The sequence below is a fragment of the Pseudorca crassidens genome, chromosome 15, assembly GCF_039906515.1.
Source record: "Pseudorca crassidens isolate mPseCra1 chromosome 15, mPseCra1.hap1, whole genome shotgun sequence".
Taxonomy (NCBI): Eukaryota; Metazoa; Chordata; class Mammalia; order Artiodactyla; family Delphinidae; genus Pseudorca; species Pseudorca crassidens.
Genome location: NC_090310.1, coordinates 44,862,391 through 44,880,924, shown reverse-complemented (window position 1 = coordinate 44,880,924; position 18,534 = coordinate 44,862,391). Strand labels below are relative to the sequence as shown.

General features: G+C 40.2%; 1 protein-coding gene across 6 annotated transcripts in view; it reads left to right on the top strand.

The window, feature by feature from the left end:
* The window catches only part of ABHD12 (abhydrolase domain containing 12, lysophospholipase), a 68,768-nt gene that overhangs the window by 7,483 nt on the left and 42,751 nt on the right, over nucleotides 1–18,534 (top strand). For 2 of the 6 annotated variants that reach the window (XM_067707433.1, XM_067707431.1), the window contains exon 2: nucleotides 15,008–15,196. The exons of the other annotated variants lie outside the window; for them this stretch is intronic. In XM_067707433.1, coding sequence (XP_067563534.1) covers nucleotides 15,195–15,196 — 2 coding nt within the window. In that variant the 5' untranslated portion in view covers nucleotides 15,008–15,194. The remainder of the gene's footprint in view (nucleotides 1–15,007; nucleotides 15,197–18,534) is intronic. 6 annotated transcript variants of the gene reach the window in all.

Here is an 18,534-nt window from a genome sequence, read left to right as displayed (position 1 = left end):
TGGATTAGTAAGAAAGAGCGAGGAGAGTCACAGGATTCACCAGTTCTCTTCTGAGCAGTGGAAGAGTGGAGCTGCCATGTGCTGAGATGGGGCAGTTGTGGGAAATGAGTTTGGTTTGGGGCATATGGAGGTGCCTATGAAACATGCAAGTGGAATAGGTAGGAGTTGGAGTTCAGGGGAGAGCTGGGGCCAACATCTGACGTTCGCCTGCAGGTAGTGTTCAGAGTCACGACAAGATCCCAGGGCTGGACCCTGGGCCCTGGACAGGTAGGGGCTGGAGAAGGGGAGCCTCAAACCAAGGAGACCTGGAGGGAGGCAGCTGAGAGGAGAGCTGGGAGGAAGGGGTCAAGGGAGCTATTGGAAGAAAGCCTGTTGCAGAGGAGAGTGTGATCTGCCATTGGATTTGGAGACATAAGGATCAGTGGTTGTTAGTGTGGTTAATTTGAGTGGTGGAGGCAAGAGCCTGATGGAGTGGCTCAAGGGAGAAGTAGGGAGAAGAAATGCAGATAGCTTTTCCAAGGAGTTTTGCCATAAAAGGCAACAGAAATGAGGGGGTGGGTAACTGGAGTAGGAGGAAGTTTCTGACCAGTGCTGTAGAGTGCCTTGGTGTGCTCCTGAGGATAGTCCAGGAGGGGAAAGACTGGTGATGCCGAGTGCTGGTGGCGTGGTGTCTTTGGGACCCAGTACTCCAAGGCCAAGTCAGCGGTCCTCAGGGAGGTAGGCCAAGGGTGCTGTGAAGCTGCAGGGAGGTGGTTAGATGTGTGTGGGGAGCACTGGAGGTTCTCTACTGGGTGCTTCTGTTTTCTCTGTGGAATAAGAGCAAAGCCCTGTGCCAAGGGGAGAGGAGGTACTACAGGTATTTCCCTTTCAGTTCTCAACCTGGACCTGGTCTTACCTCTCTATCCTTAACCTAATCAGATGTTTCCTACCATTATTTGCTAAAGTCTCATTAACACGGACAGTCAAGCTCCTTGGCAGAGACTCTTCTTTTTTTTTCTTTTTAAGAAGATGTTGGGGGGCTTCCCTGGTGGCGCAGTGGTTGAGAGTCCGCCTGCCGATGCAGGGGACACGGGTTTGTGCCCCGGTCCAGGAAGATCCCACATGCCGTGGAGCGGCTGGACCCGTGAGCCATGGTCGCTGAGCCTGCACGTCTGGAGCCTGTGCTCCTCAACGGGAGAGGCCACAACAGTGAGAGGCCCGCGTACCGCAAAAAAAAAAAAAGAAGATTTTGGGGATAGGAGTTTATTAATTAATTAATTTATTTTTGCTGCGTTGGGTCTTCATTTCTGTGCGAGGGCTATCTCTAGTTGTGGCAAGTGGGGGCCACTCTTCATCGCGGTGCGTGGGCCTCTCGCTATCGCGGCCTCTCGTTGTGGAGCACAGGCTCCAGGTGCGCAGGCTCAGTAGTTGTGGCTCACGGACCTAGTTGCTCTGCGGCATGTGGGATCCTCCCAGACCAGGGCTCGAACCCGTGTCCCCTGCATTAGCAGGCAGATTCTCAACCACTGCGCCACCAGGGAAGCCCGAAACTCTTCTTTTTGACATGGCGGTGTTGCAAAAATGGATGACAGAAGTGGTTCTCATGGGAAGTCGTTTCAGCTGTGACTTGCTGTGTGTCTGAGAAGCCATGTATGTTCTGCACAGCCGAGTACTGCCTGGTCCTGGGGGGCCTGAGGGCAGCTGCCCCCCGGAGGGCCCTACATATGGCCCAGTGACGGGGGTGTTAAGCTGGGTTTGAGGTGGAGGTGGGGAAGAGATCAACATGAACGGCGGCAACACAGAGTGAGTATGTGGGACGTAGGCAGAATTCTTACCTCTCAGGTTTTGCTAATACACAAATCGAAGTTTCTAAATAGAATTTGTCTTGAGATGATACTTATGGGCTTTAGTTGTCTTAATCATGTGTAATCTGTTTACCAGGTATGGAAATGCCCTGAGAAGGTAAAAAGAGAAGGGGGTAGATGAGTGTCAGTGTGAGGAGTTTCAGAAGGAATTTCATTTTGCAAAGATGAAGGCAGAGAAGGAGTGTCAATGAAGGAATACAAGCATATCTCAGGAATGCTGCAATTTAGGGTTTGTCCTTAAAGCTTGAAAGTTGTCCTGAGCATTAGGGTAAAGAAAAGAAAGTTGCAGTTATTTTCAGTTCTTATCACACTTTCAGATCTCCACACAAGGTTTAGAGATATATATACATATATATTTTTTAATAAATTTATTTATTTATTTTTGGCTGTGTTGGGTCTTTGTTGCTGCACTTGGACTTGCTCTAGTTGCGGCAAGCAGGGACTACTCTTCATTGCAGTGCGTGGGCTTCTCATTATGGTGGCTTCTCTTCTGGCGGAGCACGGGCTCTAGGTGCGTGGGCTTCAGTAGTTGTGGCATGCGGGCTCAGTAGTTGTGGCTCGCGGGCTCTAGAGCGCAGGGTCAGTAGTTGTGGCGCACGGGCTTAGTTGCTCCACGGCATGTGGTATCTTCCAGAACCAGGGCTCGAACCCATGTCCCCTGCATTGGCAGGCGCATTCTTTACCACTGTGCCACCAGGGAAGTCCCAAGGTTCAGATATATTGACTGAACTATTCGTAATGGGAAGGTAAGAATGTTCAGTGTTGAAGCAGATCGTTTGGATGCCATAGTTCAGGGTCCTAAAAGAGATATATGCCTTTTAACTTTCAACTGTTTCTTTCTCCTAATAATGTGTACAACACAGACTCTTTACTGTTTCATGTTTGACTTGTGCCATTCCTAGTCCTGGAACATCATGTGGTTCCTACCTGAAAGTGGCCGTGTCAGTGTTGGGTGCTCATAGATTATTGTATTCAACAAACAGTTAACTTGCTTCTATTGTTTGTTTGATATCAAGCTAGGCACTGGGAAAGAAGAAAGATGGCAGTATCTTTTTTTTAACATTTTTATTGGAGTATAATTGCTTTGCAGTGGTGTGTTAGTTTCTTCAAGCATTTTTATTAGGTCTATAGAAGAGACAAAATGCAAGTGTGGCTGGAGATGATTAGTCTGATCTCACATTCATCCTATGTTGCTCTGACATTTTTTGTGCTGTTTTATCTTCACAGTATCTCATCTTTTAGGCTCCCACTTCAGTGACAGGATATAACTCATCCTGTCAATGCATCCCTGGCATACCAAGCTTTCTGTAGATAAAAGAAAAGAAATGTTCACAGTTTAGGAACACGGCACACCTTGACAAGGCATGTCATGGCAGAACCTACGGGAAGGAAAATAAGACTGCCATTCTAGGACATCGGATACTTGGCTTTGGGTTCCAGAAGGAAGGGACTGTTACACCAGTGGAGGCCAGCTGGGAGCCTGCCAGTATAGCCCCAGAGCCTCAACAGAAAGCACAAGGGAGATTCTGCAGGGACCAAGGCAGGGATCTTCAGGTATGAGGCCACCGCAAGGGATGGCAACTGCCATGGTGAAAGGCAGCCCTTGAGAGATCCTGTCTTCTTCCCTCTGTTCCCTTCTCATTTTGTTTTTTTTCCTGATTACAAAAGTAAAAAAAGATTTCTTAATACAGATTTAAAACACAGAATATAATTGAGAAAGTGGAATTATCCCCTGGGTAATTACTGTTAACAGTGTGACATATATTGAGAAGATTGCTTGCATGTTTATTCTTTTATTCATCTAACAAATACTTGTTGAAGACGTAGTTTGTGCTGGAGGCTGTGGATAAAATGTTACAGAGTCAGACAGGTCCCAACCTTTGTGGAGCTTACATTCTCCTCGTGAAGCAGAAGGAAAGCAAAAAAGGTACATGTAAATACACAGTAAATTTCAAGAGGTGGTAAAGTGCTATAAAGAAAAACAGGGCTTCCCTGGTGGCGCAGTGGTTAACAATCTGCCTGCCAATGCAAGAGACACGGGTTTGAGCCCTGGTCTGGGAAGATCCCACATGCCGTGGAGCAACTAAGCCCGTGAGCCACAACTACTGAACCTGCGCTCTAGAGCTCGCAAGCCACAACTACTGAGCCCACATGCCACAATTACTGAGCCTGTGCGCCTAGAGCCCATGCTCCACAACAAGAGAAGCCACTGCAATGAGAAGCCTGTGCACTGCAACGAAGAGTAGCCCCCACTTGCCGCAACTAGAGAAAGGCCATGTGCAGCAATGAAGATCCAATGCAGCCAAAAACAAATTAAATAAATAAAGCAAGATAGCTTTAAGAAGAAGATAACAGACCCAAAATGGAGTTGCTTATGCTAAATAAGCCCACGTCACCAAACGGAGACTTAACTTCATTACAGACTCGGCTCTCCTAGAAATGGGTTCTTCAACCAGTCAATCAGGAATCACCTGGTCAGCACTAATGTGGTTATCTGCCTGATAGACCCCTGTTGTCTCCTAAAGGAAAGTGACCGTGGAATAAATAACTCGCTTCTGTTGTCTCATAAAACTTCCTTGTTCCCACTCTCTTCTCCCTGTGAAAGTCTTTCATTTTGTACAGCTCCTTGGAGTTCCTTTCTGTTTGCTACATGAGATGCTGCCCGATTGATGAATTGTTGAATAAAGCCAATAAGATCTTTAAGGTTTCCTCAGATGAATTTTGTTTTTTAACAGGAGGTAAAACAATTGTGTATGAAGCACTTGAAAACAAGCTATACTATAGTGATAAAACATCCTCGTCACTGTCAGGAGAACAAGGCCTTTTCACAGTAGGTCACCCAGCTGTTAAACTCTGCCAACATCCTCATGACTTTTTGTTTTCTTCTCTGGGAACAAAGACATTTATGGGATTGCACTTGTGTATTTTATTAAGGCCTTAAAGCTTTTAATTCTGTTCAGTGAAATTACTCCCAATACTGTGTTTGAATAAGAGTTTGAAGATTGTTCTTAAGGTTTCCACCTATAAACTAGGTAGAAGTCCACCTATTAGTCTTGGGGAGTGAAATTTGGATTTACTCTTTTGTTCCTTCTGAGAGAATATAATGAGATAATAGAATATATATATGTGTGTACACATATATATATGATGGAATATAAATATAAGATGTATTTTGAAATATATCTATTAATATAATGGAATAAAGCGAAAAACTCTTCCTTAATAATTTTGATGGTTACAGTAATAGAGGAATTGGTGAAAACTAAATATAGATACTTTTTAATAGGAATACAGTTCTTCCACTTCTGGCCACTGAAGATAGAGTAACAGGGACTGAATTTACCCTGAAATAACTAAAACAACAACAAAATCCAGACAAAATGCATGAAACAAGGTTTCCAAACACTGGCCACTGGCAACGAGAGACAGTAGTCTCTGGAGAGGTGACAAACAAAGTGAGCCCTACAACAACTCCAGCTTACTACCGTGAGAGTTTCCCCGCTGTATCACAGGGACAAGGAAATTGACGTGGAGCCTGGTGGACTTCCTGAGCTGTGGATAAGGTGCTGAGAGTCTGGGGACACCAACATGCCTACACTTTATAGGACAGAGGACCAGGGAGAGACATCGGTACAGAGAGAACTCTGGAGATCTGCTGAGGAGAATCTGGAGATCTCTGCACCTTGAGTATTCAACATAGTGCTGCTCAGCACACATGTGTGAGGAAACTATCTGAGGCTGGGGAGAGAACTTCCCGAAAGGTTTAGATGAAACAGTTCCAGTTCCCTCTAACAAGACCATAATTCACTGAACATTGGGTAGAACACTCAGGAATATCATGCTTCAGTAATGGGAAATAATTAGCCCTAGACAGAGTACTGCTCTGGACCCACCTAACAAATCATAAAAACAAAACCCAGAAGAATCAAACTGTTTCCAATTCACTGCATCCTGAAACAAGATTCAATATTTATAGGAACATAAAAATATCCAGCACCCAACAAAGTAAAATTCACAATGTCTCATATCTAATCAAATATTACCAGATGTATTAGTTTGCTTGGGCAGCCGTAACAAAGTACTACATACTGGGTGGCTGAAACGAGAGAAATTTATTTTTTCACAATTCTGGACGCTAGAAGTCTGAGATCAGTGTGTTGGCAGCATTGGTTTCTTCTGGGGCCTCTCTCCTTGGCTTGTAGATGTCCATGTTCTCCCTGTGTCTTACATGGTCTTTCCTCTGCATGTCTGTCCAGGTTTCTTCTTATAAGGACACCAGTCTTATTTGATTACAGCCTACCATAATGACCAATTTTTCTTTTTAACATACATTTATTTAGGCTGCGCTGGGTCTTAGTTGCAGCACGCAGACTCTTAGTTGCAGCATGCGAACTCTTTAATAGTTGTGGTATGCATGCAGGATCTAGTTTCCTGAACAGGGATCAAACCCAGGTCCCCTGCATTGGGAACACAGAGTCTTACCCACTTGACCACCAGGGAAGTCCCCACTAATGACCGAATTTTAACTTAATTTAACCTCTTAAAGACTCTATCTCCAAATACAGTCACATTCTTAGCACCTGGGGTTAGTATCTAAATGTATGAATTACAGTTGGGGAGCACAGTGCAAGGAGACAGGAAAATGTAACCTGTAATGAGAATAAACAATCAATGAAAACCAATCCAGAACTGACACAGATGGTACAGTCAGCAAAGGACATTAGAACAGTTATTACAACTATATTCCATGTGTTTAAAAAGTTAAGTAGGGTCATGGAAGATATGAAGATTACCCAAATCAAGTTTCTAAAGATGACAGACTACAAGTGTGTTAAGTGAAAGATACACTGAGGGGCATTAATGGCAGATTAGATGTTGTAGAAGGAAAGATTCAGTTATCCAACATGAAACATATAAAAAAGAATCAAAAAATTTTCAGACGTAGCACTGAACTGTGGAACAACTTCAGGCAACTTAATATATGGGTAATTAGAGTTCCCACAGAAGCAGGAGAGAAAGAAAAAATAGGTGAAAGAATAATGGCCAGAAACTTTCCAAGCTTGATGGAAACTGTAAACTCAACTCAGTGAATCACCCACACAAAAAACAGGAAGAAGGGGCTTCCCTGGTGGCGCAGTGGTTGAGAGTCCGCCAGCCGATGTAGGGGACACGGGTTCGTGCCCCGGTCTGGGAAGATCCCACGTGCTGCGGAGCGGCTGGGCCCGTGAGCCATGGCCACTGAGCCTGCGCATCCAGAGCCTGTGCTCCACAACGGGAGAGGCCACAACAGTGAGAGGCCCGCGTACCGCAAAAAAAAAAAAAACAAAACAGAAAAAAAAACCAGGAAGAAAACTATACCAAGGCACATCATAATCAAATTACTCAAAACCAGTGATGAAGAGAAAAATCTTAAAAGCAGCCAGAGGAAGAAAGACATGTACAGAAAAGCAAATATGCAGGTGACAGCAGATTTCTTGTGATAAAAAAAAAGAAGGCCATGGAACAGCATATTTAAAACACTGAAGAAAAAAAGAAAACCAAAAAACCTCTGTCCACCTAGAATTTATTCTCTCTTTTCTCTTTTCTTTTCTCTTCTCTTTTCTTTTTTCTTTCCTCTTTTCTTTTTTCTCCTTCCTCCCTGCCTTCTTTCTTTCCTTATAAATGAAGTATAATTGACTTACTATATTAGTTTCAGGTGTACAACATAGTGATTCAGTATTTTTATACATTACAAAATGATCACCATGATAAGTCGCTACCATCTCTCACCCTACAGAGTTATAGTATTATTGATTATATTCCCTGTGCTGTACGTTTCATCCCTGTGACTTACTTATTTTACTGGAAGTTTGTACTTCTTAATCTCCCTAACCTATTTCACTTATCCCCCTACATGCCTCCCCTCTGGTAGCCACCAATTTGTTCTCTATCAGTCTGTTTCTGTTTTGTTTGTTCTGTTCTTTAGATTCCACATACAAGACAAATCATATGATATTTGTCTTTCTCTGTCTGACTTATCTCAGCATAATACCTTCAGGTCCCTCCATGTTGTCGCAAAAGACAGATTTCATTTTTTTAAAAAATAAGTTTATTTTTGGCTGTGTTGGGTCTTTGTTGCTGCACACAGGCTTTTTCTAGTTGCAGCAAACGGGGGCTACTCTTTGTTGCGGAGCATGGGCTCTAGGCACACGGGCTTCAGTAGTTGTGGTGCTTGGGCTTAGTTGCTCCGCAGCATGTGGGATCTTCCTAGACCAGGGCTCAAACCCATATCCCCTGCATTGGTGGGCAGATTCTTAACCACTGTGCCACCAGTGAAGTTCCCAGATTTCTTTTTTTTTAAATGGCTGAATAATGGTCTTGTGTGTGTGTGTGTGTGTGTGTGTATGTGTATCACATCATTATCCATTCATCTGTTACTTATTGTCTTTTTTGATGATAGTCATTCTGACAGGTGTGAGGTGATATCTCATGGTTTTCATTTGCATTTACTTGTTGATTAGTGATGCTAAGCATCTTTTCATGTGTCTGTTGGCCATCTGTGTATCTTCTTTGGAAAAACGTCTGTGTGGGTCCTCTGAACCATTTTTTAATTGGACTGTTTGTTTTTTAATGTTTAGTTGTATGAGTTCTTATACATATTGGCTATTAACCCCTTATCAAATACACTGTTTGCAAATATCTCCTCTCATTCAGTAGGGTGCCTTTTTGTTTTGCTGATAGTTTCCTTCACTGTGCAAAAGCTTTTTAGTTGGATGTAGTCCTATTTGTTTATTTTTCCTTTTGTTTCCCTTGCCTGAGGAGATATCTATATATCTATATCTATTTGATGTCAGAGAGCATACTGCCTATGTTTTCTTTTAGGAGTTTATGGTTTCAGGTCTTACATTTAAGTCATTAATCCATTTTGAATTTATTTTTGTATATAGTGTGAGAAAGTAGTCCAGTTCGCTTCTTTTGCATGTAGCTCTCCAGTTTTCCCAACACCGTTTATTGAAGAGGCTTTCTTTTTCCCATCATATATTCTTGCCTCCTTTGTCATAGATTAATTGACCATATAAGTGTGGGTTTATTTCTGGGCTCGCTGTTCTGTTCTGTTGATCCATGTGTCTGTTTTTGTGCCAGTATCATACTGTTTTTTTGTTTTTGTTTGTTTGTTTAGGCTGCACTGTGTCTTAGTTGCGGCACGCGAGATCGTGTAGCATGTTTACTTGCAGCATGCGGGATCTTTAGTTGCGGGATGTGGGCTTCTTAGTTGTGGCATGCATGTGGGATCTTTTTCCCCGACTAGGGATTGAACTGAGGCACCTTGCATTGGGACTGTGGAATCTTACCCACTGGACCACGAGGGAAGTCCCACTGTTGTTTTTTTTTTTAAATTGAAGTATAGTTGATTTACAGTGTTGTCATACTGTATTGATTACTATAGCTTTGTAGTATAGTTGGAAATAATGGAGCATGATACCTCCAGCTTTGTTCTTTCTTAAAATTATTTTGGCTATTTTGGACTCTTTTGTGTTTCCATACAAATTTGGGCATTATTTGTTGTAGTTCTGTGAAAAATTCCGTTGGAATTTGGTAGGGATTGCATTGAATCTGTGGATTGTCTTGGGATTCTTCTAATCCATGAACATGGTATATCTTTCCATTTGTTTCTTTTTAGTTTCTTTCATCAGTGTATTATAGTTTTCTGGGTACAGCTCTTTTCCCTCCTTGGTTAGATTTACTCCTGGATATTTTATTCTTTTTGATGCAATTGTAAATGGGGTTGTTTTCTTAATTTCTCTTTCTGACAGTTCATTAGTGTACAGAAATGCAACAGATTTGTATTATTTTGCATCCTGAAGCTTTACTGAATTCATTGGTGAGTTCTGATAGGTTTTTTGGTGGTGTCTTTAGGATTTTTTTATATATAATGTCATGTCATATGCAAACAGTGATAGTTTTACTGCTTCCTTTCCAACTTGGATTCTTTTCATTTTTCTTGTCTGATTGCTGTGTCTAGGACTTCCAATACTATCTTGAATAAAAATGGTGAGTGGGCATCCTTGTCTTGTTCCTGATCTTAGGGGAAATGCTTTCCGCTTGTCACCTTTTTGTATGATGTTGGCATAGGCTTACCATAGATGGCCTTTGTTATGTTGAGGTATGTTCCCCCATACCAACTTGGGTGAAAGTTTTTATCATAAATGGGTATTGGATTTTGTCAAAAGCTTTTTCTGCATCTATTAAGATGATCATATGATTTTTATTTTTCAATTTGTTATGTGGTGTATCACATTGATTTCTGGATATTGAAACACCCTGCATCCATGGGATAAATCCCACTTGATTATGGTGTATGATCTTTTTGATGTATTGTTGAATTCATTTTGCTAATATTTTATTGAAGATTTTTACATCAGTGTTCATCAGGGATATTGGCCTCTGTTTTCCTTATTTTGTGGTATCCTCATCTGGTTTTGGTACCAAGGTGATGCTGGCCTTGTAGAATGAGTTTGGAAGCACTCCTGACTCTTCCTTTTTTGCAGTAGTTGGAGAAAGATAGATATCAATTCTTCTTTAAATGTTTGGTAGAATTCATCTATAAATCCATCTGATCCTGGACTTTGTTGGGAGTTTGTTTTGTTTTGTTTTTTGTTTTTGTTTATTTTGCTGATTCAGTTTCATGACTGGCAATCATTCTGTTCATATCTTCTGTTTTTTTCTGATTCAGTTTTAGGAGATTGTACGTTTTTAGGAATTTATCCATTTATTCTGGGTTGTCCATTTTATTGGTGTTTAATTGTAGTAATCTTTTATGATCCTTTGTATTTCTGTGGTGTCATTTATAACTTCTCTTTCATTTCTGATTTTATTGATTTGGTCCCACTCTTTTTTTTATTGATGAGTCTGGCTAAAGGTTTGTCAATTTTGTTTATCTTTTCAAAGAACTAGCTCTTAGTTTCATTGATCTTTTCTGCTGTTGTTTTAAGTCTCCATTTATTTCTGCTCAGATCTTTATTTTTCTTTCCTTCTACTAACTATGAGTTTTGTTTGTTCTTCTATTTCTAGTCCCTTAGATTTTTCTTGTTTCCTGAGGTAGGCTTGTATTACTATAAACTTCTTTCTTAGAATTGCTCTTGCTGTGTCCCATAGGTTTTGGATCATTGTATTTCCATTTTCATTTGTCTTCAGGTATTTTTTAATTTCCTCTTTGATTTCTGCAGTGACCCATTGTTTGTTGAGAAGCATATTGTTTAGCCTCCACATGTGTGTTTGTGTTTTTTGCAGTTTTTTCCATGTAGTAGATTTCTACTCTCATACCACTGTGGTTGGAAAGGATGCTTGCTATGCTTTCCATCTTAACTTTATTGAGACTTGATATATCTTTTAAGTTCATCTGGTCTAGTGTGTCACTTAAGGCCAGTGTTTCCTTATTGATTTCCTCTCTGGATGATCTGTCCATTGATGTAAGTGGGGTGTTAAAGTCCCCTACTATTATTGTGTTACTGTCAGTTTTTCCCTTCATGTTTGTTAATATTTGCTATATGTATTTAGTTGCTCCTATGTTGGGTGCATATGTGTTTACATTTGTTATATCTTCCTGTTGGATTGATCCCTTGATCATTATTTAATGTCCTTTGTCTCTTGTTACAGTCTGTTCAAAAATCTATTTTGTCTGATATACGTATTGCTGCCCCTGCTCTCTTTTTGTTTCCATTTGCGTGGAATACCGTTTTCCATTACCTCACTTTCAGTCTCTGTGTTTTTAGATCTGAAATGAGTCTCTTCAGCATAGTAGTCAGCATATAGATGGGTCATGTTTTTTTTTAGTCTGTTAAGCCGTTCTGTGCCTTTTGATTGGAGCATTTAGTCCATTTACTTTTAAAGTAATTATTGATAGGTATGTACTTATTGCCATTTTTTAAAATAAATTTATTTATTTATTTTTGGTTGCGATGGGTCCTCATTGCTGTGCACAGGCTTTCTCTAGTGGTGGCAAGCAGGGGCTACTCTTTGTTGCGTTGGTGTGGGCTTCTCATTGTGGTGGCTTCTCTTGTTGTGGAGCATGGGCTCTAGGCACATGAGCTTCAGTAGTCATGGCATGCAGGCTCAGTAGTTGTGGCTCGCGGGCTCTAGAGCGCAGGCTCAGTAGTTGTGGTGCATGGGCTTAGTTGCTCCACGGCATGTGGGATCTTCCTGGACCAGGCTCAAACCCGTGTCCCTTGCATTGGCAGGCGGATTCTTAACCACTGTACCACCAGGGAAGTCCCTACTTATTTCCATTTTGTTAAATGTTTTCTGATTGTTTTTATAGTTCTCATTTGTTCCTTCTTCTTTTGCTCTTTTGTGATTTGATGATATCTTTAGTGTTATATTTGGGTTGCTTTCTCTTTGTGTGTGTGTGTGTGTGAGAGAGAGAGTTGTAAGATTTTGGTTTGTGGTTACCATGATGTTCATATATAACAATTACAGACACATATGTAATATATGTTAGTAATAACTTGTGTTATTATTTTAAGTTGATGATCTTTTAAGTTGAAATTCAGTCTAACAACCCTGCATTTTTATTCTCCCACCATGTTTAATTTTTTTGACATCATGTTTTACATCTTTTTGTTTTGTGTATACCTTAACTACTTATCGTGGATATAGATGATTTTACCACTTTTGTCTTTTACCCTTCCTACTAGCTTTATAAGTGGTTGATGCACTACATTTACTGTATGTTTGCCTTTACCAATGAAATTTTTTCCTTTCATAATTTTCATATTTCTAGTTGTGTGGTTTTTTCCTTTTTTTTTTTTTTAAATCCTGCTTAGAGAAGTCCCTTTAACATTTCTCATAATGCCAATGCAGTGGTGCTGAATTCTTTTAGTTATTGTTTATATGTAGAACATTTTCTTTCTTCTTCAAATATGAATGATAGCCCTGCTGGGTAGAGTATTTTTGGTTGCAGTAAGTCCCCTATATATGAACCTTGAAGTTGTGAACTTTCAAAAATGGAAACATGTGCTCACATGTCCAGTCATGTAAGTTAGTTCATGTGTCTGGCATACATTGTCACGTGCATGCATCCTCTACAAGTGGTTGTCCTTTTGTGTACTTTACAGTAGTGTATAGAGTACAGTAGTACAGTGTCTTTATTTCAAGCCCAGGATATCTGGAAGGAAGTATAAAAGCAGTGATGATGTAGCTGGACTTTTCTAGGTACTGTACTGTAAGATTAAAAGTGTTTTCTTTATTTTTTGTGTTTGTTTTTTATGAATTACTTGTGTGAAAATTATTATAAACCTATTGCAGTACAGTACTATATAGCCAATCGTGTTTGGGTACCTAGGCTAACTTTGTTGGACTTACGAACAAATTGGACTTAATGAATGGACTCTTGCAGTGGAACTTGTTTGTATGTAGGGGACTTACTATATAGAGTTTTTTCCTTTCATTACTTTGAGTATATCATGCCACTTCCTTCTGGCCTGTGAAGTTTCTGCTGAAAAGTCAGCTGATAGTCTTAGGGAGTTCCCCTGCACATAACTAATTGCCTTTTTTTTTTTGCTACTTTTAAGATTCTTTATCTTTAATTTTGCCACTTTAATTATAATTTGTCTTGGTGTAGATCTCTTTGGATTCACCTTGTTTGGGACTTAGTGCATCCTGGACTTGGATGTCTGTTTCCTTTTCCAGGTTAGGGAAGTTTTCAGCTATTATTTGTTTGAATAAGTTCTCTGCCTCTTTCTCTCTTCTCCTTTTGGGACACCTATAATGTGAATGTTAGTATGCTTGATGTGGTCCTAGATGTCTCTTATTAAACTATGCTCATTTTTAAAAATTCTTTTTTCTGTTAAGGCTGGATGGTTCCACTACTCTGTCTTCCAGTTTGCTGATTTGTTCTCATTCACTGTTCATTCCTTCCAGTGTAGTTTTATTTCAGTTATTATGTTCGTCAGCTCTGTTTGATTCTTCTTTATATTTTCTAACTTGTTGAAATTCTCACTGCGTTCATCCATTCTTCCCCCAAGTTCTTTAAGTATCTTTATGAATATTACCTTGAACTTTTTGTTGGGTAGTTTGCTTATATCCGTCTTGCTCAGTTCTTCTTCTAGGGTTTTGTCTTGTTCCTTTATTTGAAACAGATTCCTTTGTTGTTTCATTTTGTCTAATTCTCTGTGTTTATTTCCCTGTATTTGGTAGGTTGGTTGGTTACGTCTCCTGGTCTTGGAAAAGTGGCCCTATGTAGGAGATGTCCTGTGTGGCTTAGCAGTCTACTCCCCTCTGGCCACCAGAGCTATATGCTCTAGGGGTGCCCCCTATGTTGGCTGCATGGGCCCTTCTTTTGTGGCAGGGTCTACTACTGTGGGCATGCTGAGAGGTGGGCCTGGACCCGGGCCAGGTTGACTGCCAGGTCCTGCCTCGTGCAGTGGCTGTTGGCCCATTGGTTGTTGGGGCCAAGTCCTGGTACATCTAGCTGCATGCCCTGCAGTGTCCTGGGGTTGTTGCCAGCCTGCTAGTGGGCGGATAAGCCCCTGACCCTAATAGGCTAGAGATAAGACTCCAGAATGGTGCTTGCCAGTGCCACTGTTCTTGTGGTAGAATGAGCTCCCCAAAATGGCTGCTACCAGTATCTGTGTCCCCAAGGGGAGTCCCAGTTGCCTCCTGCCTCTTCAGGATGCTCTCCAAGATTAGTAAGTTGGTGTGACCCAGGCTACTTTCAAATTACTGTCTCTCTGCTGGGACTTGGAGCATGTGAGGTTTTGTGTGCACCCTTTAACAGCACACTCTCTGTTTCCTGTAGCTCTCAAGCTCTCCTTTATAGAAGCCCCACTAGCCTTCAAAGTGAGATGTTCTGGGGGCTGATCTTCCCGGTGCAGGACCCCTGGACTGGGGTGCCTGATGTGGGGCTCAGACCCCTCACTCCTCGGGGAAAACATGTGCAATTGTGATTATCCTTCTGTCAGTGTGTTGCCTACTTGGGGTGTGGGTCTGCCTCTCCTACCTGTCTCATTGTGGTTCCTTCTTCATACAGTTAATTCTGGAAAGTCTTTTCTGCTAGTCTTTATGTTCTTCTCATAGACAGGTGTTCTGTAAATAGTTGTGATTTTGGTGTGCCTGTGGGAAAAGGTGAGCTCAGGGTTCTCCTGCTCCACCGTCTTGGCCACACTTCACCTAGAATTCTTTACCAGGTGAACACATCTTCCAAAAACAAAGAAGTTTTCAGACACATGAAAGCTGAAAGAATTAATCACCAGCAGACCCACACTCTAAGAAACATTTAAGGATGTCCTTCAGGCAGAAGAAAAATTATACCAGATGAAAACCTGAATCTACACAAATGAATGAAGAACACTGGAAATGATTATGTGAGAAAATATGTAAGCTATATTTTTTATTATTTAAATATCTTTATATTAAAATTGCTTATATAAAAGTAGTAACAATGCTTTGTGAAGTTTATAACATCTATAAAGTAAAATTCATGACAACAAATGGATATAGCCCAGGAGAGAAGAAATGGAAATAAACTATTATAAGATCTTTATGTTATATGTGAAATGGTATAATCTCACTTGGATGTCAATATGATAATGATGGATACTGTAAACCTTAAGGCAGTCACTAAAGTAACAAAACTAAGAGTTAATAGGAACCCAACAAAGGAAATAAAATGAAATCATAAAAAAAATGCTTGGTTAATTCAAAGGAAGGCAGAAAAAGAGGAAAAGGGGAACAAAGATAGATGGAACAAATAGAAAACAAAAAGCAAGATGGGCCAAACACCCAATTATAAGGCAGAGATGATTCAGATTGGTTAAAAAAAGCAATATCCAACTATGTGATGCCTACCAAAGAAAGGCATTTTAAATATAAAACAAAAAGGTTAAAATTATATGAATGAAAATATATACATACCATGGTAACACTAGTTAGAAGGTAGCTGGGGTGTCTATATTAATATCAGATGAAGTAGACTTCAGAGCAAAGAATATTACCAGAGATAAAGAAGATCATTTCATAATGACAAAGGGATAAAATAATCAAGGGGACATAACAGTCCTAAACATTTAAATACATAATTGACAGGGCTTCAGAATACATGAAGCAGAAATAGAACTGCAAGGAAAATAGACACATCCACAATTATAATCAGAGATTTCAATAACTGATAGAAGCAGGAAGCAGAAAATCAGTTAAGGATATAGTACACTTGACCAACATTGTTCACCAGTTTAACTTGGTTGACAGTTCCCCCAACAATAGCAGGTACACATTCTCTTCAAGTACACATGGAACATTTACCAGATAGACCACATTCTAGGCCATAAAACAAGTCTCAGTAATTTAAGAGAATTTATGTCATGCAAAGTCTGTTTTCTGACCACAAAGATTTAAATTAGAAATCAATAATAGAAAGATGTCTGGAAAAATCCCCAAACATTTGAGTACTGAATAACACACTTTTGAATAAGCCACCAGTCAAGGAAGAAATCAAAGGGGAAATTAGACAATAGTTGGAACTGAATGAAAATAAACATGTATGCCCCTAAAGCATCCTTGGGGAGTTTATAACATAAATACTTACAGTAGAAAAGAAGAAAGGTCTGTAGTCAATGACTTTAGCTTGTTTTAAGATACTAGAAAAAAAGAGCAAATTAAACCCAAACCAGAAAGAAGCATATGATAAATACCAAACAAATCAGAAAAATAGAAAACAGAAAAACAATGTTTGTAGCAGGTTTAATGTATAACAAGCAAGTACTGGAAACAACCCAAATGTCCAACAAGTGAATGTAAAAACAAATTATATATATATATATCCCTACAATGGAATATTACTCAGCAATCAAAAGGAATGAACTTGGGACATAGAGGATATATTGGGCAATGAAACTACTCTGCATGGTACTACAGTGGTGGATACGTATCATTATACATTTGTCCATACTCTTAGAATGTATACTGTGAGTGAATCCTAAAGGAAGCTATGGACTGTGGGTGACGATGTGCCAGTGGAGGTTCATCAGTTGTAATAAATGTATCACTGGTGGGGGATGTAATAGTGGGTGACGGGACTTCCCTGGTGGCCCAGTGGTTAAGACTCCATGCTCCCAATGCAAGGGGCATGGGTTCGATCCTTTGTCGGGGAACTAAGATCCCGCATGCTACATGGTGTGGCCAAAAAAAAAAAAAAGTGGGTGAGGTTGGCAGTGGGGAGGTGTTGTATGCACCTTCTGTTCAGTACTGCTGTAAAGCTAAAACTGCTCTAAAAAAGTTGTTTTAAAGGAGTGAACTATTGATACAGACAGGAGTAAGTGAACAAATGAATCTCAAAATAATTGTGCTGAGTGAAAGAATCCATTTCATTTAGGTAAAACAAGCAAATTCAAACTAACCTGTAGTGATAGAAAGTCTGTGGTTGCTTGGGGGTGGGGAATGGGGACCAGAGAGGGGCAGGAGGGAGGAATAAAAAGGGGCAAGAGGAAACTTCTGGGGTGATAGGTATGTTCATTATCTTGAATGTGGTGATGGTTTCACAAGTGTTTAATAGGTTAAAACTTATCACATTATACACTAAATATGTGCAGTTTATGTCAATTATACCTCAATAAATGTGTTTAGAAAACAAAATAAATATTATTGAGCTTTTACATGAGCATTTTGAAAAAAGTTTTCCCCCAGCTTTCATTCTTGTCCACGTTGTTGTCACCACCTGCTCAGTGTAGAACTTCTTTTGGTTTTATTGCCACCAGCCTCTGAAATTATGGGCATTGTCAGGTGAGCTGAAACACCAAGGAGAAACCCATGTGAGCTGAGGGTCAAGTTACTTTTGGGATTTCTAGCAATGTTTAATTCATTCCCAATGAGGATTTGGTGGAATGGAAAGGGTGGGCCAGACTGAGAGGCCCAGGACACAAGCTCATCCTCAGCTTAGGCCTTACCTTGAGCAAGTGAATTAATAACTGTGAGCTTAGTTTTCATATCTCTAAAATGGGAGTGTTACCTATTTTACCTGCTTCATGGAGTTGTAGTAATATCTCAACAAGGTTTATCAGTATTATACAAGTATAAAGTGAGTGGTATAATGTTTCTGTTTCCCTGTCCACTTACCCCATCTACTTTCTCTGTTAATTTAAAAGAAGTTCGCAAGAGACACCTGTTTTGCATGTGAATTTGTTTTCCTTGTTTTTATACTTTTGTTTTGGAGATAATTAAATTACCTGTATTGTTAAGTCATTTTTTTGCTTTGTATTGCTACAGGTTTCAGAACTTTCTCAGATACTTTTTTGCTATGAAAATAGCACTGGAGAGTAAGTAGTTTCTAGTTGGTAGGGTGCTTACTACTTTGCTTAGAGACTTGTATTGTCTCTTACTGACAATTCTAGTGCTAGGCAAACAATGCTTCTTGAGTGAAAAGGGAGTTATAATAATTTCCCAAATGAGACAGCCTTTTAAAAAATTTATTGTGGTAAAATATACAAAGCAAAATTGACCACTTTAACCTTTAAGTGTATAGTTCAGTAGCATTAAGCATGTTCACTGTGTTTAAATGTCTGTGTTGCTGAGGAGGCCTTTGTTAAGAGCCAAGGCTACACTCAAGGTCTTGGTCTGCAGTCCCTCAAGAGCAAGAAGGCTGTGTTTGCTGAACTTTTAAAGCAGTAGTCTTGTATCCTGGATGCCCCACTGTCTTTCAAAAATAGCATCAAGCAAGTTG